Source organism: Micropterus salmoides, unplaced genomic scaffold (assembly GCF_014851395.1).
Source record: "Micropterus salmoides isolate LMB-PRFRI ecotype aquatic unplaced genomic scaffold, ASM1485139v1 Ms_hic_scaffold_7, whole genome shotgun sequence".
NCBI lineage: Eukaryota > Metazoa > Chordata > Actinopteri > Centrarchiformes > Centrarchidae > Micropterus > Micropterus salmoides.
This window is the reverse complement of record NW_024044459.1, coordinates 8,418,850-8,444,934: the sequence shown is the minus strand read 5'-3', so window position 1 is coordinate 8,444,934 and position 26,085 is coordinate 8,418,850. Positions and strand designations below refer to the sequence as shown.

General features: G+C 42.2%; 2 protein-coding genes across 2 annotated transcripts in view; one reads left to right on the top strand and one right to left on the bottom strand.

Annotated features, from left to right (window-relative positions):
* The window catches only part of adamtsl2 (ADAMTS-like 2), a 32,600-nt gene extending 19,763 nt beyond the window's left edge, over window positions 1-12,837 (bottom strand). The window contains exons 1-3 of the mRNA XM_038703839.1: window positions 12,659-12,837; window positions 4,930-5,035; window positions 264-406 (exon numbers count right to left, since the gene is read on the bottom strand). Of these exons, the coding sequence (XP_038559767.1) occupies window positions 264-406; window positions 4,930-5,034 (248 nt within the window). The 5' untranslated portion in view covers window position 5,035; window positions 12,659-12,837. The remainder of the gene's footprint in view (window positions 1-263; window positions 407-4,929; window positions 5,036-12,658) is intronic.
* Window positions 12,838-21,441: 8,604 nt separating this feature from the next.
* On the top strand, window positions 21,442-25,807 carry mymk (myomaker, myoblast fusion factor). Its single transcript, XM_038703838.1, has 6 exons — window positions 21,442-21,848; window positions 22,268-22,382; window positions 23,590-23,738; window positions 24,047-24,163; window positions 24,275-24,415; window positions 24,640-25,807. The coding sequence occupies exons 1-6, from the start codon at window positions 21,714-21,716 to the stop codon at window positions 24,838-24,840; spliced, it is 858 nt and encodes a 285-aa protein (XP_038559766.1). The 5' UTR covers window positions 21,442-21,713; the 3' UTR covers window positions 24,841-25,807.
* The last annotated feature ends 278 nt before the right edge of the window (window positions 25,808-26,085 follow it).

Below are 26,085 nucleotides of genomic sequence, written 5' to 3'. Positions count from 1 at the left end.
TGATTTTAAGAGCAAGATGTTGTTCTAAAAGGATGATTTGAATTGATAAATAGAACACAGAATTCCACAAGGAAAAAGAAGTGTTCAGTGTATGAAATGTTTTGCTTCATTATGGACAGCCAGTTTCCTGACATCTGAACTTGAATAAAACTCATTTGTTAACTTTTAATAAAACACTTTGAGTGTAGCCCTGATGTATAGATGTACACATCTGTATGTGTGTGTGTGTGTGTGTGTGTGTGTGTGTGTGCAGACTAGCTGACCTCTGTTTGAGGCAGTGTCTTTCCTGTGACATCACTCCCCCTCCACAGGTACGAGTGCAGGCTGTCCACTTGGCCCACTCCCCCCACCAGTACGTGGTGACCTCCAGCTCCTCCTCCAGACTGTTGGACGCCACGCCGTCCTCCTGAAAACACAAACACACAAATACATAAACACACACAGATAGTGGTAATTCAGTTGGCAGTTGCAGCAGAAGAATTAGTCATATTAACAGTATTAAGACGTATGGAGAAGCAGCTGTTTGTATTTACAGTACATCCAAGTCTGCCAACATTTTCAGACAATCTAAACCTCTTCAGCTTAGGGAATCAAATCAGAGGACTTTTACTATTCTATTTATATCGTTCTCTACAGCTGTGTCACTTTCACTCTTTGAATTGCAATGTTGTAAGAAGGGGTGTAATTAAATTACATATAATATGTTTGATTTACAATAAGCACAGCACTGGGTGATGGCCCACTGCTTACCAAGTTCATTTGGCCCACACACCACCAGGGACTGAGTGATGAATCCATCAGAATGCGGCTGCACGACCATAACCACAACACAACCTTGAGCTCTGAGGCCGGGTTTAACATGGGCCTCAACTGGACCACAGCAATTTAGCCCTTCTAAGACTAGGCCTGCTTCCCTAAAAGCAGATTACATTTGATTTGTTGCATGTGGGCGATATTTGGTCCAGAATCTCAATTCTGTCACAATCCTCATACTAAATCTTACATGTGGCTGTTTACTTTTTCTTTTTTTTTAACCTTTATCTCTCTGGGGAAACTTCACAGTGAGCAATGCTCTCTTCTTCATACGGGCCCACAGTGCTGCTGCTATTGCTGGACCTGGTTAATAAGTGCCTAAACACATACCATCTGCCATAGTAGTAGCCAAAGTAGCAGCAGAAACTGCAATAATAGTAATCATAGCAGTAATGGGAGTGGCACAGTAGTGGTGGACACCTCTGCGGTAGAGGTAGTAGTAATCAAGGTAATAGTTAGTAAAAGTAGAATTAGTAGAAGCCGTTGTGGTAGTAATTGTAACAGCAGTTGCAGTGATTGTAATCGTTTAAGTAGTACTCCAATTTCACTGCGTGGCAGTAAATGAGTGTCTGAGTGTTTTGAGCTGGGGCTGCAACGCGTGAAGATGGTCAGCATTTACCGCATTCCTGATGTGCAGGAGCAGCATTAATTCAGGCCTATGGCTGCGTCACTTCATTCAGAGAGATTCATCAGAGTGACCACTGGAATGTGCAATAAGCTCCTTGTAAAGGTGTGAGAAAGAGCAGCTGTGAGAGAGGGCGAGAGACACTGGAAATACCAGACAGAGAGCGTAAGTGAGGGAGAGACAGGGAGAGATCGATGGGTATAGAGAAAAAGAGAGAGACAGGAGGGTTAGGATAGGAAGAGAAGAGTAAATGATTGGTGGACTGACAGATCAGTGTGACAGCAACTCATCACAGTGCTCAGACCACTTTTTAAACTTTTTTTAGTTTTAATTTGATTAACTTGATTGACTTTTTTTTATTCTATTTTAATCTATTTTCCAAATGTAATTTTTCTTGTGATTGCAGTCGTCTCATTAAAAACAATTACACATTTTAGTCCTGAAATTGTCTATGACTTACAATAATAACATGATGACATTAACATTTATGGCAATGACAGTGTCTTTCATAGTTTTTCCAAGCAGGTGGACCTGCCCTATAATTGAGCTCTGTATGTTTTTTCAGTATCAACAAGAGTGGGGAGTCCTGAGAAAGCAGCTGCAATTTGACATTTGAGGTGAAAGTAAATATGGAAGCCACGTCAGGATACCCCTCTAAATAAAGGAGTACCAGTACATTTTCATGAACATTACGGTGTCTGTAAGAGATACCTGCGTAAGTGGAAATCTTCTAATTATTGTGTGTCTACTTGAAAATCATTGAGTTTAGGCTTCTTGTGTGGGAAACAGGATTAATACACAAGAAGTAAAACTAATTGAATAACTAATAACGTTGATATGATCTATCCACGTAGCTACTAACTGGCTGTCAAAGTCTCTGGCTAGCTCTGCGGTCATCACTGACCTATTGATACTCACTGAAAGTGAAGCTAAAACTGACAACCGGTAGAAAAAGTCCGTCCACTCTGCCTGCTGCTGAAGAGACACTGTGACTCTGATCTAAGTAGACTTTGTCTGGCGTTTTCCTCAGCTTCGATGTCACTGCTGAGGAGGTGAGTGTTGTTGTGATGGAGCCGTTCCTTCCGAATGTGTCACATCATGTCGTCGTCGAGGGAAAATGTCAACAGGTGTGAATGTGGCAACTGATTTAGTCTGCACAAGTTTATAGAGAGCTTCAGCATTTGTGAGCTACAGTAGACTGGCACTGGCCAGACAAAGTATTTACTGTATCTATGTAGTAGAATCAGAATCAGAATCACATACAAGGGATTTGCTTTGGTGTTAAGTTGCTACACGCAGACAGACATACAACTGACAATATAAAAAAATAAAAATAACAATGGAACAGCAACAATTTACAATTAACAATAGAACAGGGCTTCTCAAATACAAGTCGTAGTGGTCCACTTGGAGATGGGATTGAGCAAGTAATATTTAAGCTCCAAAAACTCCAGAACTATGTCAGTAAAAATCCTTTCTGTTGACCTTTGTTGTGTAACCACAATCTTAAGCTTAAGCTTTGGCACAAAAGGCAGACATACACTGCATTCTTCACTGTATTCATATTTTAAAATGCTGATTACTGCCTCCACCTCCGACATGTACATAATAATAATAATGATAATAATAATTTACTCCTGCATTCTTTGCATTCTGCTCATTGCACTATTTGTCAGTCTGTCTATGATGTTTTTGTTTTTGTTTATACATGTGTTCTTTATACTGTAGCCTGTGTCTGATTTTATTATTGTATTATTGTATGACTAAGCACATCGTGAGCAATGTACAATCCTGAGTCAAATTCCTCAAGTGTGTACACATACCTGCCAAATAAAGCTGATTTTGATTCTGATTCTGATTATTAGGATGTCTGTTGACTCAGTTTTGTTTGTCTATTGTCCAAAGGACATTCTGGTAAATGCGGACACTAAATACAGCTTCATCTGAAAGATGAACATGAGGTGACATGATAGCAATGTTCCGACTCTGTGGGTTATACAGGGTTTCTTTCATTGGCTTTTCAAAAAGTTTAAACAGGATATAATTGTTTACATTTTAAAATGGCTGAATTTGGTTGTAAAGCAAACCTTGTAGTTTTAACTTTGCATTTACATCTATGGGCATTGTCCAAAGTGCATGGTGCAAGTGCATTTAGGGCGTGTCCCACTGCACCACTGCTAAACGGTGCAAAGTGAGGCATAAGGCACAAAGGTGTTGTATTTAGTCTCTTAATTAGTCATTGGTCATCCGGTGTGTTTTTGCCATAACCAATTAATTAAACCAACCAGTGCCATCTCGCCTTCCTTTTAAAAGCCAGGTGTGCCTGATGAATGGCAAATTATAAAAAACAGCAATTGATTAAAAAAAAAAGTGTGATGCAGACTCACAGCAGAGAGAGAGAGAGCTCATGCGGGCAAGTGAAAGACAGGGAACGTGAATGTGGACAGCAGTGTCTACGTAAAGCCATACAACTGTAGTGTTTTGCACCGGATAATGTCAGCAACTGCTTGGCATTAACTGGCGAACTAACGTTATCTAACTTAAACCAACTAAAGCACAACATCAAAATATATTTCACATACTTTGCAGTAATGTTAGTTTACCTGTCCAGGTGGATGAAAGCCAACTCGGTTTTGTTTGGTTTCAAAACAAACGCCTTGCTGTTTCCTGTGTTGTTGCACTTGATTGATGTTTTACTGTGTTAGCAAAGTTGTGACTTTTTGATCATAGGTAATACAATTTAATCATAACAAATGCACATGTACAACAGTGACAAAAGACAGATTTAAATAAACAAGGAACTTCCACTGCTGTGCCTCATTTAATAGGGAGACGCTTCACCCTATTTCACCAACACACAATCAACCTGCTATAATCAGAATGTAAATTCTCACTGATCTGCAGATAACTTTGAGCTGTGCCTTTTTATGAATTACTGCAGAAAGCGACTGCGTCACTGACCAACAAAAACCTGGTCTAAAGTCAGTGGCGCAATCTCTTTCTGCTGTGTCAAGATAGCAATGCACCAACAAATTGGCTGACCACATGTCATTTAAGACCAATTCGCCCATGGGTGCACAGAATGCCGCAAGTATATTTACTATTTACACAATGTAGGCGCAGAAGATGATGGACTGGCAACCTGTCCAGGGTCGTCCGATGTTGGGATTGGCTCCAGCACCCCCGCGACCCTGTACACAGAATAAGCGGCTGGCGATGGATGGATGGGGGCGGAAGATTGCGCCCCTGTCTTTTTGTCTTTTGACCTGCACATCACCAAAACAAATGCTTCCTGGACTGATGTGGCAGAAAACTAACATATGTCCCAAAATGTCAGAATAATGCAGCTCAGTCTGTCTGGTGTCATCACAATCCAGTCAAAGGTGTCTGAGAATTTATGTTTGTTAGTCAACCAATTACACACCATGACAAAAGACTGTGGAGGATGAAAACATTGTCAAGTCATCAGTGTTTTCCTGTGTGTCGTGTACCTGCAGTCCCCTTGTGGACAGGTTCCCCACAGATACTGCCAGCGTCAGGAAGCCCAGCAGGACCATGACCGTCTCCCCACACTGTTCCCATGACCACACCCTCATCCTGGTTAATCAGAGAGAGAGATGGTAGGTTTAATATGTGGACAAAAAAGAAATATCTGGTTGTTGAAGAGACCGTTCTCGTCATTGCTGCAGCCGCTTGGTGTGTCCAAAAGCAAGAACCTGAACCAAGCTAAATGTGTAGTAGTAAAATATTATGACCCTTAATGCGTATTAAACAGTTTTAAAACCATCAAGATCACTTCAACACAGAGGCAACTGCTGGGCAAATGTGTTGTAATGTTTCTGCCTAAATCTGCTTTGTGTCCTGTTTGTGATGAAAGACAATCAAATGCCTGAAACCAGCAACCTCTCAAGTGCTCAACACTCAGACCAACATCATACACGTGACAGTTTTCACCAAACACAAAGCAGCCAACGTTATTATTAATGAAGCGAATTTGGGCCAGAAATCTGTCAGTGTTTCTAGATGGAAGCATCCAGTGATGAGTCTTTAACAAAGGCTGAAGGGTATGAAGGGAAATATCATGACCACTAATGACTTCTCGTGGCATTAAAAACCCACGTCCAGGCACTTATGTGAATTGTGGATGAAAGAATATTGCTGAGACGTGTGGGTGTTTTTTCATGTCTTTCCCCTCTCCAAATTGAGGCTTCTCAGCTTCCAAACCCACAGAAGGGCCCGTAGTTGGATTTTTTTTTACGCCACGAGAACACATTTGTGGTCGTAATATTTCCTTTCTGACTCTCCAGTGTAATCCTTCGTCTCCAAGAACATCTGTGGTTGTTTAGGGAGGATACCTGAAGTGCTGCTGCTGGCTTTTACCTTTGCACAGGGAGGAGGGGTTTTTTGATGTTAAATCACATCAGCGTTGATCCAAGATTCAAGAGCACATAGCAGAAATTACAGGGACAGTTTCAAACAGCAGAAAGTGGACACACCCAAGACTTAGTGAAGTGCAGAAAGCTGTCACTGTTACCTCAGTGATTTTACAATACAAATTTACATTTTGGCCCATTGAAAGTATGTGAGCTGGAGTCTCAGCATTGTTAACTTAGCTTAGCATAAAGGAAGAGGGGAAAACAGCCAGCCAAGCTCTGTCCAAAGTTCAAAAATACAGTTACCAACACCTCTAACGCGTTCTAATTTGTTTTACCTTGCTTGATTGTTCATGATGCCTCAAGCTGTCTCACTTAACCCTGCACGTCTTCTTTCTCTCTCTAACAGCGTCATAAATGTGCTTACATAAACAGAGTAAAGTGTTTAGAAAGCTCCTACCTGACTCACATTATTGCCTTAACTGCATTAGAGTTGTATCTTGTGAGTACATATAAAGCTGGTAGCTGAAAGATGTTCTAGATTACAGCATCAGGTAGACTCTGCTTCAAGTGTAACCCATTATGCACTCGGGTTTCTAAACACGTCAGAACAACGGTACAGCAATGAAGGGCATTTTCTCAAACAATGCACGCTCACGCCAAAACCAGTGTGCCGGCTGCAGGTATTTGAATGTGCTGGCAGGCCGTGGTGGGCTGGCGCTGGCAGGTGGAGGGTGACACAGACAGGCTGTTGAGAGGCCACAGGTGTTGGAGACGAGAGTTGGACAGCGGAGAGGCCCGTGTTAAAGTTAAACAAGCCCCAATGTGCTGGAAGGACGAAGGTAAGTTTCCTAGGACTTTACACAGGTAGGCCTTTGTTTGGCTCTTCAGACTATAAGGAAATGTAGATGTCTGTATGTAAAGGATAACATAAGCAGGCACAGACACACTTGGAAAGGGGGGCTCTTGAAGGGCTCTGCAGTTTTATACTAGTTTAATGACTCAATGTAGCCTTTGATTTGTTAAAGGAATACTGAAAAAAAAACAATGCTTACGATCTAAAAAACTTATGTCCGGCATTCTGCAGAATGGTGGCTCTGAATTAGTAAGACCAGTATATGTGCCAAAACAAAGCTTACTTTTCTCACTATCATTGTTGACTATGCTACATTTATAAACGTAGCGTTTACCATCAGGAAAAAAATGATGTAATTTCATTTGAATGATATAGTTTAAGCCAACACCTATAAACTAAACTGATCCAGCCCATCCTCACCAGAAAAACGGCAGTATAGGTCGGCTATACAACGGTTTATTACCATCAGTGTTTACCTTTTGTAGGCTGCAGAAGTCGGGTGAATTAATTTAAAGAGCATCCACGTACAGAGGTGGTGGGGTGGTTGGATTTGTGAAGTAACGTCAGGGCTTACTCTAAATTCTTCCGGATTAAAAAAAACTATTTATTAAAATATTTAACTTTTTGAGCCAACTACAGGGAAACACTCGTGGTCGCAATGTCTGAACCAGCACACACATATAGTTACACACATCTACAGACAGAGCTTCTAGGAAGGGGTTCATAGTACATCCCGTGTCCTCAGGTCCAGTTAGGCAGCCTTGTTAAAATAAGCAAACAGCTCGTCTCGCCCCGTTTGCAGTCTGGCTTTCTCTGGCACTAAATATTGGTGACAGGTGTCTTAAAGCAGGCGCAGCAGCACCTGGACTTCATTATCTAACCAGACACAGCTGGAGCCCAGCCAGCTGCCAAACACACACACACGCACGCACGCATGCACGCACGCACAGAGGAGATGGTCCCATAGTCAGACGCAGCTGCACATGTGTATGTACTCAGCCAGTGGCGTGACTGAGCACAGGCACATACACGATGCCCAACGTGCGCGCTCATGCTCAAGCTCAAGCTTGAGCCATGTGCACGTCCAGGTATGCAAATAGCATGAATCTATACACTCAAAAACACACACATAGACTTACTCTCAGTGTTCACACAGAGAATCCCTCTCCCTCCTCTGCTGCATACATAAACACATTTGTGCAACTAGTTGACAGGACCATCATTGACACAATATCATGCTTTCCCTACCCCATAACCCTAACCTTAGTCATCACGGCTACTTTAAATTCATCCTAAATCATTGTCAGCCGATACTTGGGTAGCGAGACTGCATTTCGGCAAATGGCTTTCACCTTTTTGCTCTTAACATGGACAGTTTACCTCCATGCAAAGGCATGCTCAAACGTAATTGGTCAATACTACAAACAGACTAGAGATGGAAACCAGAACGCTTCCAATACCAAAGTCTTGTCCCGTGCCTACAGATTCCGCATTCATATGTAGATATCTGTTTATAGAGATTACCTAAACCGTAACCTAAACCTGAGTGTAAACTTCAAACTAAAACAGTTTGCCCTAAAATGGCCCCATGATGGTGTGGACTGGCCAAAATGTCTTTGACTTTACAATGTCCTCAACCTGCTCAACCCACCTCATTTAGACACTTCGCAGCAACATCCTCATTTTGTCACAATGTCTCACTGCATTGAAATTTTTTTTTGCCGAAATGTCTTCACTTTGCCAAAATGTCCCTCTGTTTGCACAATATCCTCACTTCACCAAAACATTGTCATCTACAAGGTACAAAGTAGATTTATTTGTCACAGTACAACAAGTTACAAAGTGAATTTGTGCTAGCATCTTGGCATAATGTCATAATTTTGTTAAAATGCCCTTAGTTTACCAAAATCTACCAACTTTGCCGAAAGACCTCATTTTGGTGCACTTTGCCAGAGTGTCTTTAATTGACTGAAACATCCTGACTTTTTTGCCACAATATCCAAACACAATTTAGTTTGCACAGATATAAATGTACGAGAGCGCGCACATGCTCAAGCTCATGCACCCAAGGAGATCTTTCGACATCTTCCGATCTCGTACTCTATCTCATGCTCTCTCTCTCTGTCTCTTACACACACACACACACACACACACACACACACACACACACACACAAAATCTGCCTGTTGCCTCTTGGTTGTCCAGACAGGGTCTTCCTCCTTCCTCCACCCCTTTGCTTTCCCAGCCAGTCGGGCAGGGCAGGCACAGAGGACAAAAGTAAACACAGTCCCCTCATCCTCCCTGTCTCTCCCTCCCTCACCCCTGTGCCGTCCCCACCCTGACGGCCCCCTGGGGCCCCTCGCCTCGCTGTCTTGTTTTTGTAGCGCTGGCAGCCTCAGCAGACAGACAGACAGCAGTAGTCTCTCCCCTGGGAGGCTGGACTGGAGCAGAGCAGTCAGACCGATATATCAGACCAATACTGGACGTTTATCCAACACTGGATATCAGCCAGGCACTGTTAGCCACCTGTAATATCAATATCATACAATCTGAATGAAAACTGAAATAATAATAATAAGCTGAAATAATGAGTCTGTTGTTCAATTAGTAGCCTGACAAAACTGAATGAGGACAGAAAATGATGAGAATGGACAAAGGACCTTGTAGTGACTCCAAAGAAGATTGTCTTGGACAGAAATCCAAATAACCATAGTGACTACACCAACTCTGTACATCAGGCCCTCGGTGAAACCATCTCAAATGCCTAATGAACTGTCCATCTCTCCTTTGAACTTGCGCTCACCGTCTGTAACCATGAATGAGCACACACTGCTACGCTCTCATCCTTGTGAGATTTTGATTGATTGGTGCTATTAGAATACACAAACTACTGGGTGCTTTATGTAGAATTTTGCTACTGTACACATACATCTTGACAGCATGGGATTGTTCCCAAAGAGGGAACAAAATAGAAACTTCAACTCACACACCATTCATCCATTCACACACTCACACACTGATGGCAGTGAGCTGGTCTGACCATCTGGAGCAATCTGGGGCTCAGTGTCCTGCCCAAGGACGCCTTGACATACGGACAGGAGGAGCGGGGGGGTCGCACCGCCAACACTGCAGTTATTGGAACGATCCGCTCTACCTGCTGAGTCCCGCCCTAATGTTTCACAATTCAGAGGCACGTGTTGGGTCCACAGGCAAGCTGCAATGATGTAATCTGTAGAGGCTCACACAAGCACGCACTAAAGTGCATTAAGCAGTGGCCATCATGAAGTGATGCATGTGAAGCACATTCAATGTAATGAACATCACCTACACACCTTGACCGGCATTTTCTATACCTAAACACAAGAAAACAAGTTCGCAGTGAGGAAAGACAGAATGACAGGAAATGTTCCAGGTCAGCTTCAAAGCCAGGACATTGCAGTCACATGGTGGTTTCGAAAGTCACAATATGCATGGTTTCAGCTGAGAGTTTGATGGTTAGACAGTTGAGGCAATTATGTTGATTAGATTTGTACAAAAACCACTGCATAGTTTACATTTTGAAAACGGAAAAGTGGTATGACATATTGGTGTTTAGACACATCCCAGTGTGTTGCTGTCTGCCTTAGGAAGCCCATATCGGTCAAACTCAGGGGGGGGAGTGTAGGGTTATTGTGGCTGTCTGCTTGTCAGCGGGCAGATTCATCCCTTCTGCCTCTTGCTCCATGAGCCAAACTCGCTTCTTTTTCTCAGCGACAGTCCCTTCTCAAGTACACATGCAAAGTTGGAAATGGGGAAGGTCTGTCCTTGGCCTCTTGTATACAAAAAAAAAAAAAAGACCAAGAGAGCCAAGAGACAAGCAGACAGACAAAGTGATGGGGAGGGAGGGTAAAAGATAAGATACGAAGTGAGAAGAAGAAAGAGAAGGAAAGGACAAGTAAGCAGGGCTGTCTGAGAAGTTGAGGAGGGGTCAGCAGAGTTTAGTTGCCCCTGGGGCAAACAGAAGCCAGGGTACATTGCTCACACTTGAACTCTGACCTATTTATTGACTCGCTCTTCAGGGCTGGCTTTCCCAGGAAAACAACCGGGCTCAGTTCATCAGTGTTACATTCATTCACAATGAAACAAAAACAAAATCACTCTTGAGCAGGTTTTCATGAAGGCAAGCGAGCCCATTAGTGGTTTGTCTGACCACCAGACTTCTTGGAGCAAGTCTGTGCAGTTTAATAGCACACAGTGCTGCTGATTTTCATCTATTTACAAACGGCACAGTGGCAACTGCCTCCAGATACATTCAGTATGAAAATAGTTTCATAAAAGACAGTAAAAAAAATCTAGGCTCAACAGGTGTAGAGGTAAACAGGTAAACTTCAGTAACAGAAAAAACTGCATCTGTATTGCGCGTACTCTCCTCTGGACAAAAAAACACGTATGCAACTATTGTATTTAGCTATATTTAAATATATATATATGTCTATACTCTTTTTCTGGCATAAAAAATTCTTATTTTTAGAATCTGCTGCCATTGCTTACCACTTTCTGCAGGTAGGAACTTGTCTCGCACTAAAAAACGATTTCAGATGATGTATGCCTTTAGGGTGTAAGGGTAACATGTGATTTGAGTCCCATCAAACATTTTGACATGGCAGGGCTGCACACATGTATTCATTTCACAGTGACAAACTTAGATGGAAGTTCAGCCAACTACTTAAATCCTAAATTCGTCTACTTGTCAGATTTCCAGTTACATTTATTCTTTCAGTTTTGCAGAAGTTTCAGGATTAGCTCCTCACATGGCACGTAGCCTGATCATTGAAGGTGTTGGTGTAATAATTGAAGACAATACGTTCCGAAATGGTTCTGAATGTGTGAACTTCAAGTTTACCTGACATGAAACTGACATCTAGGTTACTAATTATTTCAACAGCTTTTATTTCAACTGCCTTTAAATGTTATTGGTCCATCCTATTTATTAGTGAGGGTAGAGTAGTTAATGTTTACCACACCTCTCAGTACAACACAATAAAACAAACTTCAGCCTCCAAAATAACCATTAAGTTGAATCAGCACCGCTTTACAACAGTTTGAACAAAAACTTGGACTGTTCTAGACTGCAATCATTTTACCGAGGTGAACCTAACGAACTGGCAAACTTTTAAACCAAATTTAACCATTTTAACTTTGACGTCTAGACATTTTTCAACTGCAAATTACCAAATCTTTCCTTTATAGGCATCTAACCCTGATATTTTGATAACTACCCCTGAGTTATCATCTGAAGTGACTCCTATCTTTAATATTAATCTTAAATGTGCTTGATGTCAAAACCAGGAGTCCTCTCGTGCAAGTAGATGACACTTTTGCACACTATTTAGAGTAAGTTTAGTACGTTTTGAAAGTGAAACTTGACTGGCAAGACTTGGGGAGAATTTATCCTGTAATTCTCTGCAACCGTTTAGAACCACAGAATTCACAGTTTGACAAGTAGCACTGGCACGAATGTTAGCCTCTACCTCTCCAGTTTACATGCACACACACTCGCACACTCTCTGACGCACACACACACACACATCTCCCAACAGCTGACAAGTTTCCAGACAGACTCTGGCCTTTCCAGGATCACACACACACACACACACACATGCAAGCCTGCACAAAAACACACATACTTCTGAAAGAGAGTCAGCATTATTTTGTGGATTTGTTTTGGTCTGGTGCAAAAAAAAAACTAGTCTCATTGGCTCTGGTGTACCTCATAAATACACACACACACACACATGCAGTAAACCACACCAGCATGCAGACATGCAAACAGCCAACACACACGCATTAACAGACACGAGAACATGCACACACATTGAATCACAAAATACACAATGCAGGGACACAAACTTAACACAACTTACACAAACTCTAACACAATATACACACACAGTCACACTCAAACACAGCTTGCACACACACAGAGGTGGTTTCAAATATTTACCCACTCACCTCGCCTGCAGCAGTCCAAGGGCGTCTCGGTCTGTGCTGAGGATGCCGCTCAGTGTGTGTGCGTGCGTGCGTGTGTGTGAGTGTGTGTGTGTTAGCGTGCCAGCGACAGCGGTGGTGTGTTGTGGTGTGCTGGTGAGCGCTGCTGTCGCTGTGGAGTGAAGCGGGAGAGACAGAGGGAGGAAGAAAGAAAGAGAGGAAGGGAGGGAGGGAGGTAAGGTGTACTCTCCCTGCATCCCTCTCCCTCCTCCTCCTCCTCCTCCTCCTCCTCCTCCCCGGTCAGCAGGAGCAGTAGAATGGCAGCAGGGGGAGAAGGTGGGTGGATCAGAGGAGTTAGAAAACCCTGGCTGGCTGCTCTGCTTTCATTCTCTCTGCCCGTTCTTTTTCCTCTAAATCAGACTGGCACTTATTAGCATCTCAAGTCTACTGAAGCACTTGTGGATGCATAAAAACAACATAAATAATAACTTCACATGTTCATTTTGTATCCAAATGTACAATTTTACACCCTCCTACTGTCTCCCTCCATCTTTCCTTATGAATATGTTGTTGGGGTGAAGAGCATCACTCTGAGAGACAGACGAACAATTGGAACAAAGACACAGACAGATTGGAGACAGAGGGGGAACTCCTTTTTTTCCCACAGTGCCGTCCTCCCCCCGGGTCTTCTGCCTCCATAGCGAGCTGAAACATCAATTTCCGGAAGGAACTTTCTCAGTGACTTTTCTCAGGTCGCTTATCATTTTTTTGTAAGCCGATAAAAGTCTATGAAAAGAGTTTTCATATATTTGTGCACACACAAAAACCGTGATGCTTTTGTTCTGTAGTTAATGTGACAGCTGGACTGTCCTCAAAAAAACAATCACAGAAATATTAATTTCACAGGCAGCTTCATATCTGTCCCACAGTAATAATAGGTCAATGCTGGCAGCCAGTGTTGATATATTGATGCTTCCCTCTTGTCTCAATTCGTCTTGTTTAATGGAGTGAGATGTGTGACTTACCAAAATGGAAATTATCATAAAATGATTTTTTGTAGAAAGAATCAGGAGGAGGAAATTGCGTTTTTGTGCTTCATCTTAGGAACTATGATCATGGCAACAGGTGTCACTAAATTAAATCACCAAAGAAGCAGTTTTGAAAAGAAGAAATAAGAAAGGAAAAGGAAAAGATATCTGAAATAGCCTACAGATGCAGTATTTTGCATGAGCTGAAAGCCCCCCGAAGGCGATTTGGTTATGTTGCCACTAGAAACCATCTTTAAATCATTTAGATCTATAGACAAATAAACTCGCAATGACAAAATGCTGCCACTTCTCCCCTGATCCTGCGCCGTCCAATGTGTTGGATACATTAACATGTTTGCAGATCCTGTGGGCACAGGCCTAGCGAATGTTGAGTTGGATGTCCTGCATTAGCTAATTCTGAAGCATTACTCGTAGCATACTTATGTTTGAGAGTTTAAAAAATCTGATGAAGACATATTGTCCACTACTTGTTTTTTTGTTTTTTTTTACATAAACCCAAAACATTTAATGAGGATAAACCCCTCAGTTCTCTCTGGTGGACAAACTATGTAATGGTTACATGTAATATGAGACAATAATATCTGTTCACTGTTTAGTTACGACTACAATTGCAAAACATTGTCACTACCAATTCGTCACATATGAACGCTTGGTCAAGACCCCTTGGGGTTGCGTTTTAACGCCCTTTTGTTACTTTGTTAGGTCTAAGAAAACATCATGGTTTGGGTTAAAGTAACTATGTTACTTAAGCCTAGTTCACACTACACGATTTTAAGCCTGATTTGCCAGTTGGTGAGCTCGGCCGTCAGGCTGTGATCAGGGGAAAATCGATCAGCGGTCGCCAGTCGTTATGTGTGAACTACTCACTGGCTCCCCGACACATTTCTGACAAATCGCCGACGCCAGATACCTAGCATGCCAAATATCTGGAAGAGTCGGTGACTCAACATCCACATCCAGCCAATGAGAGCAGGCAGCTACTTTTTCACTGCAAAACACATTTTACTCCCCTCCAGTTCTCTGTAGCTCAGACAGTCCCTGCTACCTGCGTGTGCTGGTCCATTCTTTAACCCAGATTCTTTCGTGTGTAGTTTCACATCATTTCCTGTTTCACATTTCACATGTGTTTTCTTAACAAAACATGGTTGGAGACCAGCTGTCGGGCGACAGAGTCGCTGTCAGCTCGTGTAGTGTGTGACCCCTGGTCACCGATCAGTCACGTAGAATGAACGCCACAATGACTTCAAGACTCCCATCACAAGGCGGCAAGATGTGTAGTGTGAACAGCACGGTGGTCGGACGACGCTGAAAGTCGTGTAGTCTGCACGAGCCTTTACGTGACTTAACATATGGAAGTTAAGTAACGTTAGTTATGTAACTGATGTAGGTTATATAATCTATGTAAGATACATAAGTTACGTAATTTACCTAAAAACAAACAATATTGATTTTTTGTTTCACATGGGAAACCAACACCGATATCCTGCGTGAACGTCAGGCTTGGGAAACTGACGGCAAGAGGTCTTGACCATGAGACCAAATATGACGACTTGGGAATGAGAATGGATTGACAATTGAGGATGTTAAAATGCTTTAATAGTAAAACCGCTCATTTAGTTTCAGTGGTTACATTTCACTGTCTAATTATATGATGCTTGGTCTTGGACTATCCCAGTGTGGCATGTTGTTAACAGTATGTAATTGAAACACCGCCTTCATTTTCAGGATTTGTGAAGATGAATGTAAAAGCTTGCTTCTTGATGAAACCCCAGTTATAAATAAAGATCATGAGTAGTTTGGTCATTTAGCTGGAAATGTGTCATAAAGAACAAATTCCTGCTGAGCAGATTTTTGCATCATGTTCGACTTTTCCATTTCAGGCGAATTAATCCTTTAAGTGATGGTGAATCGGGATTCCTCCTTCTCCGAAACACACTGAGAAACACAGAGAAGCCAAAAACAGATGGGAAGACGGCATTTCAGACGGAGGAATGAGAGGCGAGGGGAAAAGAGTGAATGACGAGAGGAGGACGAGCAGACGTCTGAGGACCACCGTGTCGGCACACCATGTCGTCTTCCCCTCTTTTTCCTCTTCTGTCTGTGTCCCTCCCCCCGACTTTAGTACGATTTCTTCTCCACTCGTGTTTTTCTCTATCTTTTTCTGCTGTTATTTCTCACCCCTCCCTGTCTTCCTCTCTGCATGGTTCTTTCTCCCCTCTTTCGGTCACACTCCTTTCTTCACTTCTCTCTGTTTCCACAGCTGTCTCTTTGCAGCTCTGCAGCATTGCACTTGTTCCCTCGATTACTCTTTTCTCTTCTCTTTCTTGATCTCTCATTTCATTCTGTTCATGTATTCTACTGCGTTTTTAAAAGTATCATGTTAAATTTATAATCCGTAAGATTCCAGTCCTTGTTGATTTGGCAACACTTGTGGTTACTGGTGCATTTTGATAATCCAGGTCCCAAAGTTTCAACACATGTATCGAATCTCCGTCAGATCATGGCTTCCCTGTTATCCTCCTCCATCCATTTCTCTCCTTCTTCTAAGTATGCTGCCACTGTGTCTGTTGGCTACATTAGTCGCCTTTCTGCTCCATCGCCAGATTTATTCGCTGATAGACAAAGTTCAGGGAGGTTGCCAGACGAGAGGAATAAGCTCCGCCCACCACCAATTAAAGCCCACCACCCTCCACACGAGAAAATGTGTTGCACGAGGGCTTCCAACACTCCCATGGGTGTGTTTTTGTGTGTGCCCCTTTGCAGAATGCCAAACAAAGTCTGGAGTCATTAGGATTGGCGCATGCAGACAAAAGAGCAGTTAAAGGCGTTATAAACACAACCGCAGAAAGAAAGTGAAATAAAAAAAGCTGCTCATTTTAGCGTAGCTTAGCTCAAAACGTGTGAAACAAAACACACTTCTTCCTGTAAAACACTTGGATGGAAAAATGTATTTAAAAAACAACTTGAAAGAAGGAGAAAACCAGGAAGAGTTTGGGTAGGAGACGCAGTGTCATTAGTTTTTTCTCTCTCTCTAATGAGCAACAAACACCAGACCAGAGATGGATTGTGTGTATAGAAGCACCAGCTCTCAGTTTTCAGCCCACACTCAGGTCTTTACCATTTTTTTGGGGGGGGGGGCTTATCCAAATCGAGGACAAAGGCTGTATGCTGGTCCGATTGCCCCCTGAGGCAAATTTGTGGTTTATGATATTGGGCTGTATAAATACATTTTACTTGATCTTGTTGTATATTCCAGCGTCAACACACGTCAACTCTTCAGGAAAAGTACACGTTTTTTCACATTTGCTGCCTGGATCAACACATGCCAGCCAGCCACAGTACCGTAAACCTGTCTGACACGTTTGGTGTATCAAGAGAAAATTATCATCTATTTTTTAAACGTTGGCAGAATAACCTGGTGACAATTTGTGGTTTTAAGCATCAGTTAGTAAAACCAGATCAGCAGAAATGCTGTGATTTATTCCAGCCTAATACTGGCAGTATGGCTTTAACTGGTGTAACTACAGTCTTCATGTGGTTTTTGTATAGTGAAGAAATTGTAATGTGAATTCTTAAGTTTTTCACCTTAGCGACACATTTAATAACTGATCACTGCTTTAGTGTTTTGTCCTTGACATCAGCACTGACTGAAATTACATTTTGTACTAAAAACCCACTCACTATACACTATAAATTTTGTCTAAACAACCAGCTGGTTTTTTGTCTGTTAGAAAGATGAAATGCACCAGTTCCTGTACAGCTCAGAAATGTTCCTGGGAAACAAGGCGCTTCTCCAACACATTTACAGTGGAAGAATAGTTCTGTAGATGTAACTGTTTAATAAAACTATATCTTCAATATGCTGTTGTGGAAAGCTGTTTTTGGCCTGAGAGTTCATGAAACTGTCTTTCAAACAATGACATCCAGAGAAAAACAAGGCTAAGCTTTTAATTAAAGTTTGATGGAAGCGAAGAACGGCCAAATGTCGTTGTAAGGGAAACTACAGGGAGAATATAATTTCCTGCTTATTAAGTTGTATAATTATAAACGCAAATATGGGGTTTTATTGAAATTTTAATCAAAACAAAGAATGAATATAAAAGATCTGACAATCTAAAGCAACAACACAATATATCATAGTCAAGATGACCATTTACAGATGAGGTAAAATAGCACCAGAACTGAGGTGAAGTGTTTTGCTCACACTGGTTCTGATTTGACTGGCTGGCTGAAACATAAGCACTGCCCTCCAATTATTTGTGAAAGAAGGCCCGGGAGTCAGAGGTCACAGCTATTTATTACTGAATCAAAAGGAAGCCCTGTGTTTTTTCAGATGCGTCCAGGAAGTCTGTTCTACATTCCCACACTAACCCGCTGTATTTAGACTGAGGGGTCCTGAGGTGAAAGTCACCACGGGCCACAAACTCTCCTGGACAAGAAGAGCTTAGGGGCCACACATTTCACTGCCACACAAATTCACATTAACAGCACATTTGATGAGTCTAAAAGCTGCACCAGACAAGCTTTTCTAGCAGGATTATCCAAGTTCTCTCAGTGGTCACTATTGACTGAGATGCTGCAGATTTAGTTTTTACCCAAGATCGTAATAATTTATTATGAATCATCACAAACTCACTGCCATTTTCCAAAAGACATTTCCGTTTTTTCTTCCAGTGAACTGAAGATTTTTTATTAAAACAGGTGTTATTTCCAAAATCTTTTCACTTGCATCAAGAAATTGTCACTGGGTATAAAAAATAAAATATAAATATCATAAAGGGGCAAAAAAAATTATTCACACAAGCAGTTCCTTCTTCTATGTTCTGCCGTATTAAGCTATATAATCTCATGTATCAGTAACAGTGTTTATGTCGGTCAGTAAGTAACAAGAAATTGCAGTGCAGAAATGCCACACTAGAGTTGAGGTAATATAGTGTCACCATTACATAGTTTATCCACCAGAGAGCACTGACAAGTGGATTTTTACCTTTAAAATATCCCGCTTAGTCTGTATAAACAGACACTTGACAAAGTATGAACTGACCCATGCATCGGCTGTCCGTGTCCGTGTCTGCTGTGGAGTATGTCTGTAACCTCCTCCCTTTATCCCACTTTCACACATTCCAAAGTGCACCCAGGCTTTGACCTCTTTGACCTCTTTGACCAGGTCTTGGAGGGTGAGTAGGGGCTTGGGGAGAGGTCATCTAAGGTCATCTGACTCATGCTGCCAATGACAGTGGTACTAATGAAGACTTGCACTACTGCATCAGTTTACCTCACTGTAACAAATCCCTTTTCACCCACAGGTGAGCAGGACACATGCACATTCTCCTGACAGAAAGTGACACTGGGAGTGACCTTTTTTCTTTATGCTGAGCTAAGTGCTTTTGTATGTGCATTTTACAAAGTACTATATAAAGTATAACTATATAAACAATATATTCTTATGCTATTTAAACACATAGACTGGTCAGTTTATATAGGTTGCAGACACATTTCAAACATAACAGGAGGGATTTGCAGAGAAGTTCCCAGCAGAGGGCGTGGTTAGGCCACAGCAGTTTCCAAAACCATCAGGCCTGAGAGTTTGTTTCCAGCCTCGGCCCCGGCAGCTCGGGTTACTGGAACACTCTAAGAATCTGAGGCGTGGGGTGAAACCCCTCAGCAATACTGCACCCTTTGTGTCGTTGCTTCGAGCCCAAGAGCAGGTGTAACAGCTGAGAGGAGAGCAGAGGGCGGCAACTGCTGCCTCGCCACCATCATTTCAGCCCTACAGAAATCCCTTCTGGGAACAACAGTGCAGCGCACAGTCAAACATGGCTTCACTTAGAGGAGGCAAACAGAAATTATCCTTATATGGCACATGACGACATTTTTTATAAAAACCTTTGATTTTCAAGAAGTTGTTGCTGTTTTTTTACACATTCAACTCACATGAAAATGAAGATTTAAGGGTTCAGTTGTCTCAAACTACACAGACAACACATGAGTTCTAGTGGTATATGAGAGGTCTTCACGCGTCCACTAGCGTCAAGCAGGGTCCAGATTATGTTCTGTCTACTCGGGTCAGTTGGGTCCTGTATATCAACTTGTTTGATACCAGAATAAGCAATCTCTATCCAGTCAAGTTGTGTCATCATCATCACAGGAGAAATATGTGTTTCTTTGAAGCAGACTGCGAAATGCAGGGGAAATGAAAATAATCAGTAACTGGCGGATTGTCATGCGCTTGACAATGTCGCTGTTCCACATTTTGGTGAAGATATTTGAATAAGCCTTTAGGCCCATAACAACATATATGTTATTATGAATAAATGGAAATAGTCTTTATTAGGTCAGTACCCAATATGATCAAGGATCAGTTTTCCAAATGCCAATGCAGCAGCATGAGTGAGTAAAAAAAAAACTGAATTGTTATTTTTTTTTAGTATCTGAATCATGATGAGATAATGGCAGTGGCATCTCATATGTTTTACTGCTCTCTAATAGCCAGAGCAGCAGATCATGGCATTTTCCACACCAGAAGAATTTACCACCCTACCCAGTGCTGGGCGAATGTCTTTACTGTAATGGGAGTAAGTCAGTAGGGTGGGCTCAACGCCACCTCACATGGCCACAACAAACAGAAACCCACAACAGCTGTTTTAATGTCCTCTACAAGATTCCATCTGTTGACTTGGAGTTGGACTCGGTTACGGACGTTGTTAAACTCTAAATTGTGAAAGAAATGTTTCAGTCTCAGTGTTTCTTTTAACATAATTCAGAACCATATGGTTATAAGATTATTTCACAAGAGGAGCAGCTTGACGCTAAATCTACTCAAAACAGGAAGTAAAAAAAAACAAAACAATTACAAACTGTCTCCAAACAGCAGTGAGCAAAAACGCCGATTGTAGAAAGCTGGACTCACCAGCTGGATGGTTTTTACTCTCCTCTTCAGTTGCATGTAAAGCATCAGAGACTGACCTCAAAGCATTTCTGAAGAACTGAATTTAAGCTTTAACTCTTATTTATAACATACGTACTTCTTCGTGTTATACATTTTTAAATCATGAAGATTTCATACCTTTCTTCAAGACCCTAGCAAAGCCATTTTTATGTGCCTGACATCTTCATGAAAAGTCTATGAGACGCGAGTGTGCATTCGGTGAAGAGACATTAATGCACATGTGCAGTGGGCCACGCAACAAGGAAGTGGGACAGCTTCTTTGGAGCGTGAGCTGGGAGAGCGTCATTCACTGGATTGAATGGGCACCATCTTGGAACAGGGTATCAATTTTTCATAATCCATCCATCCATAAAGGAAATATTACCTCCGGTACTAACGCTGAATATTGACCTTGTATATTAACCGTGTACTGCAGAATGATGTAGTAGGAACATTTTAAGCATAGTAATAACATGGAGACTGGGCTGGTATTCAATGCCTTGCTGGAGGCTGGATGTTGCCATAACATTGTCTCAAACTCTGCTCATTCCAGTTGAAAATTCGCGTTGACCCCCAAAGTCAGTGGAAACCTTTCTGTCTGTTGCCACAAACAGGTTGAACAATCACAGAGAATTATTTTACAGACAGTGTTTAACCCTGATGTGAAACAGTCCATAGATATGCTACAATATGGCTTGCTAGCCCTTGCCCTGCCCACCGCCCCTCCCATGTCTCACTGGTATGCAAACAGCTGGCCAAGCATGACACTGCACATACAGGCCTCTGCTGACCCACCAGCCTGGGGGACATTTAAACTTTAAAGGGCCAAACTGGACAGCTGGGTGTGTTCATGTTGCGTGGGAGTGTATGTGTGCTCTATATGCAATTCTCTGGCTCATCCACTCACGACTAGACGCACTAGCCACACACAATAAGGACTAAGGGACCTGAAGACATCCGCTTTCCTAGTAGATATCACCTTTTTCTTAATTAAAACAGTTTCAGCACTTTAACACACCACTGAGCGTACGCTTCGTTCAAGATCACTTTAAAGACGAGCCTTCACAGTTTCTATCGGAGTTGTGTTTGCTGTCCCTCCGCCATGGGTGCATTTATTGCCAAGATGTTGCTTCCTACAGTCAGCAGCCTGGTGTTCCTGCCTACAGCCAGCGTGGCCGCCAAGAGGGGCTTCCACATGGAGGCCATGGTCTACTTCTTCACCATGTTCTTCACAGCGGTGAGAATGCGCTTCTTGGTTCTGTTTTGGTGTTTGCTTGCACGTCACTGATTGTGGCGTTTGAGTGAAATCTTTGTGACTGAACATTCACTTAGCTGACAGCTCTGATCTGTCTGGCTCTGATCGGAAGAGTTCATTCATTTTTATGTTTGCTATTTATTGTTTAACTCACCAGCTTTGTTTTTGATTAATATACGTGTCATGAAAGTTGTAAAGAATTCTCGGTAGAATTTAGACAAATCCAAATCCTACCTAATCGCTTATTGAATCTATTTGGGCTTACATTTTAAATAACTTTAATGATTTGCTAGACTCATAGCTGAACAAATCCAGGTATTTTATTAATGATCACTTGATTTTCTGTAGTTACAACCTATTGCGCTGTTGAAATCACACCTGCTGTGACTGTCTTCCTGTAGATCTACCATGCATGTGATGGACCAGGCCTCTCCATCCTGTGTTTCATGAGGTACGACGTTCTGGAGTACTTCAGTGTTTACGGCACAGCTCTCTCCATGTGGGTCACACTTATAGGTAAGTCGTGGTTTACAGACCGCCACACTCTACATCCAGCAGCAGAATGTGCTGTGGTTTGAATAGTTAAGACGTTGCAGCGGGTACTAGAACATTTAATTGTTTGTACATGTCTCTTCTGTAATCAGTGTCCATAACCATGACATGGCCTTGAGAAACACACTAAGATCCGAGCTTGTGTAACAGAGTTAAAAATGCACTTTAATTCTTACACCTGCTCACTAGAAAAGCCGGAACTTGTTGCTTGGGTCATTTTTGTGAATTCAAGCTAGCAAGCACTTACTAAAAAACACTTCATTATTTCATGAATGAAAATAGTATTCAACGACTACACATCCCAAGCACAAGGTTAAAAAAAAATAGCCTTTGTGTCTTTGAGTTCAGCTCATGTGCTCAGACATGATTGCTGTTCCTCTCTCATATGAACACACACACACACACACACACACACACACACACACACACACACACACACACACAGTAATAGAGTTGCCCCTCTCCCCTCTTCTCTTATAAGCCCCTGAGGTTTTGCAAGATGGGCTTTAAATCACGTGCTGTGAAGGGCCAAATGCCTCGACAGCTGACTTCAGTGATTGGTTCGCTCTCTTTGTTGAAAGGTCTACCAATTGTAAAATGGCTGGCGAAATATCAAACCCAACCTCAACTTAAAATTTTCACCCAGCAAGAACAGAGGAGAATTTCATTTTTGCATTGAGAACATTTTCATGCAATCCATCAGCTGTGCCCGGGCCTTCATATTGCTGTGCTGTTCTGATGTGGGGCATTGCATTGCATTGATTTGCAAGTCCAAATATTGCCTGGCAGGTCAACCTCCAGGATATTTGGCTATCATCAATCCATTATTATTGTTATGGAATAATCTTTCAATAAATACACACATATATATATATACAAAATATATACAATATGTGTCAAATTCATCATGGAAGACAACAGAATGCAAACTGTGAAAACTTCAGATAGGCCTATCTTCATATTTAAAATTGCCATTAGTACATATCTCACATCAGTGCTGCTCACACTGGTTTTATGGTATTTCTAAGGGCTTTGGCCTCCCTACATAAGTAAGGACTACTTTGGTCCTTGAGCCTGACAAGGGAATGCAAAAGACAGGATTCTGATATGATCCTGGTGAAACATTTAAAAAAAACCTGTCTCACATGCAGAACGTGTCTCCCTCTCCCAGCCCTGGGTGACTTTGATGAACCCCAGCGCTCCAGCATGACCATGTTTGGAGTGTTGACCACCGCTGTGAGGGTCTACCAGGACCGCTTGGGTTATGGGATCTACTCTGGACCAATCGGATCAGCTGTCTTCATTATTACTGTCAAATGGGTGAGTGGTCTTAGGTTAGTTAGTTATTGTCTATAGATAGGTTTGAGTTGAAGATAGCATAGTGTATGTGGCAAACAGAGTATAAGGATGTTTCTATGTCATCTGATCTGCTCCGTCTCCTCCTTATTCTCTTCCGTCTGATATCGTTCATCTTTACTGTCTTCTTCTCTTTTCAACTCTTGTCTTCCTCCACCCTCTTCTCCACCATTCGTCCTTCCTTTGCCCTGTCTCTTTTCTCTTGCCATCAAATCAACCAATCAATCTCTTGAATTTCGTATGTCTCATCTGCGGATCTGTGGATGTTTCAGCTGCAGAAGATGAAGCAGTTGCGGGCGGTGTATCCAGAGAAGAAAGTGTACACGCAGCAGGTCGGTCCAGGCTGCTGCTTCGGTGCTCTCGCTCTGATGCTGCGTTTCTACTTTGAGGTGATTATTGTCAAAATAAAAATAATCCTAACATCATGACTGAGCAGTGTTTCTTGCCCTAAGGCTATATTCTCACTTATTTACATTAATCCTGTATTCTCTTCACTGTAGGAGTGGGACTACGCCTATGTCCACAGCTTCTACCATCTGTCTCTGGCTGTGTCCTTCATCCTGCTGCTGCCAAAGAAGAACCGCTACGCAGGGACGGGACAAAATGCTGCTAAGCTCAGCTGCTTCACTCTCTGCTGCTGCGTATGTTACATTTATTAAATCTAAAATAAGAAAGAAGAGCTCAAGGCAGCTGGACAGGTCATATATGAAGGCAGGATAGACTTCGATTAGTAGGTTGCACTTGGACTAGACAGAAAGTGAAAGGTTAAACTATTAAGTGGGTAAACTGGCCATGTAATATTGAGCATCATTCACTGTCAGTCAGGCTCAAATGTCGCTCTAATCTTGCTTCTTTAATGTTCCAGTCCATGTCCCCCAGTACTTCTAAAGAGAAGACAGACAAGCCCAAGAAGAAGTCGTCTCGGACCGTGTGGACAGTCCCCACTGAGAAGCTGTGGACACGCGGCTGCAGCACCCCCACCCTGCCTCTTTACAACCCTCCACCCTCCACACCTGTCAAAGGGACCAGCATCAGCAAGCTGAAAGAGATGAATGGGTGGAAGTGAACCCAAAAACTAAACAGTCCGTCAGTTTAACGTAGGAGGACTTCATCCTGAAGTCATAGATGAAGGCATAGATAGTGGTCGGCTTCGAGCGGTAAATGGGAAAATCACCAAATAAGTGTCAGACAAATGCTGATCAACTTGTATGTGGCTGGTAAGTTAATCTTCTTCAGCAGGAAACCAAGCATGTGGATGTTCTTTTCTACTCCAAAAAAAAAAGAAAAAAGATTTTTGGCTGGTAGAATATTTAAGGTCAGCAGCGACTTTAGGAATCCACCAGCCACCGTAACCAGAAGTACCCTAATGTGGTTATAAACTGTAAGGGCAAACAAAAAGAAAACAAAAGGCAAATCAGGCCGGCGGTGCCCTCAAAGACCCAATAAGAATACAGCTGTCTGAAGCACTTGTCCAAAGCTGAGGACAGGCAGCGCGCTACGAAAGAACACACACAGCATGAACAGGGAGACGATGGCTGAGACAAGCCAGTAAAACTGACTGGAAAATTTATGCGAAGAACAAACAGGCGGATGGTTTATCTCTCCAAAATATATAAATTGTCTTTAGAAATGTTCCTCAGGGGAGACCCTTCGTCTGCTCGCATGTCTGTCCGTCCCCCCTCCTCTTTCTCTTTCCCGTCTCTCTCAGGGAAAAGGAACCACGCGGCTGAATTCGTTCATGAGAATTACAAGACTGTAAAGCACATTTTACTGTTTTTATACGTCCTTGAGGTGCCAAATGTGTCGTGTGGAGCATCAGACGTTGGAGCGAGGGGAAGCGGCGGCCCAAAATTCCGTCTATAACCCGACAGAAGCATCTTAATGTGTTTCTGGATCAGCAGGTGGACTCCTCTGTCTGTTACCTCTGGTTCACTGACTGATCAGCTTTGGCTATGACTTGTGTCTCTAATGTGCATTGTTCCGCTGTCTAATGTTTCTGGTGAAAACCTTTATTAATATATTGTTATTTATTGCAGTACGGAAAAATATATATTCAGTATAATGTGTGTTTCTTTTTGATAATTTTGTAATGTTTTGACAATAAAATTACCCTGTTTAAAACTGATCTTTAAGGAGAAGATGGAATTTTAACAGCCTCAACCATCCAAAACATTATCATAATGCAGTGATATGTACTTTACAGAAGCCGGCCAATGACAAAAACCCTGACTGGCACATACTTTAAGGCCCACTCCGGTCCACCAATACAAATCCATTTCCAAACCCACATAACCCCATCCACTTTCACTTC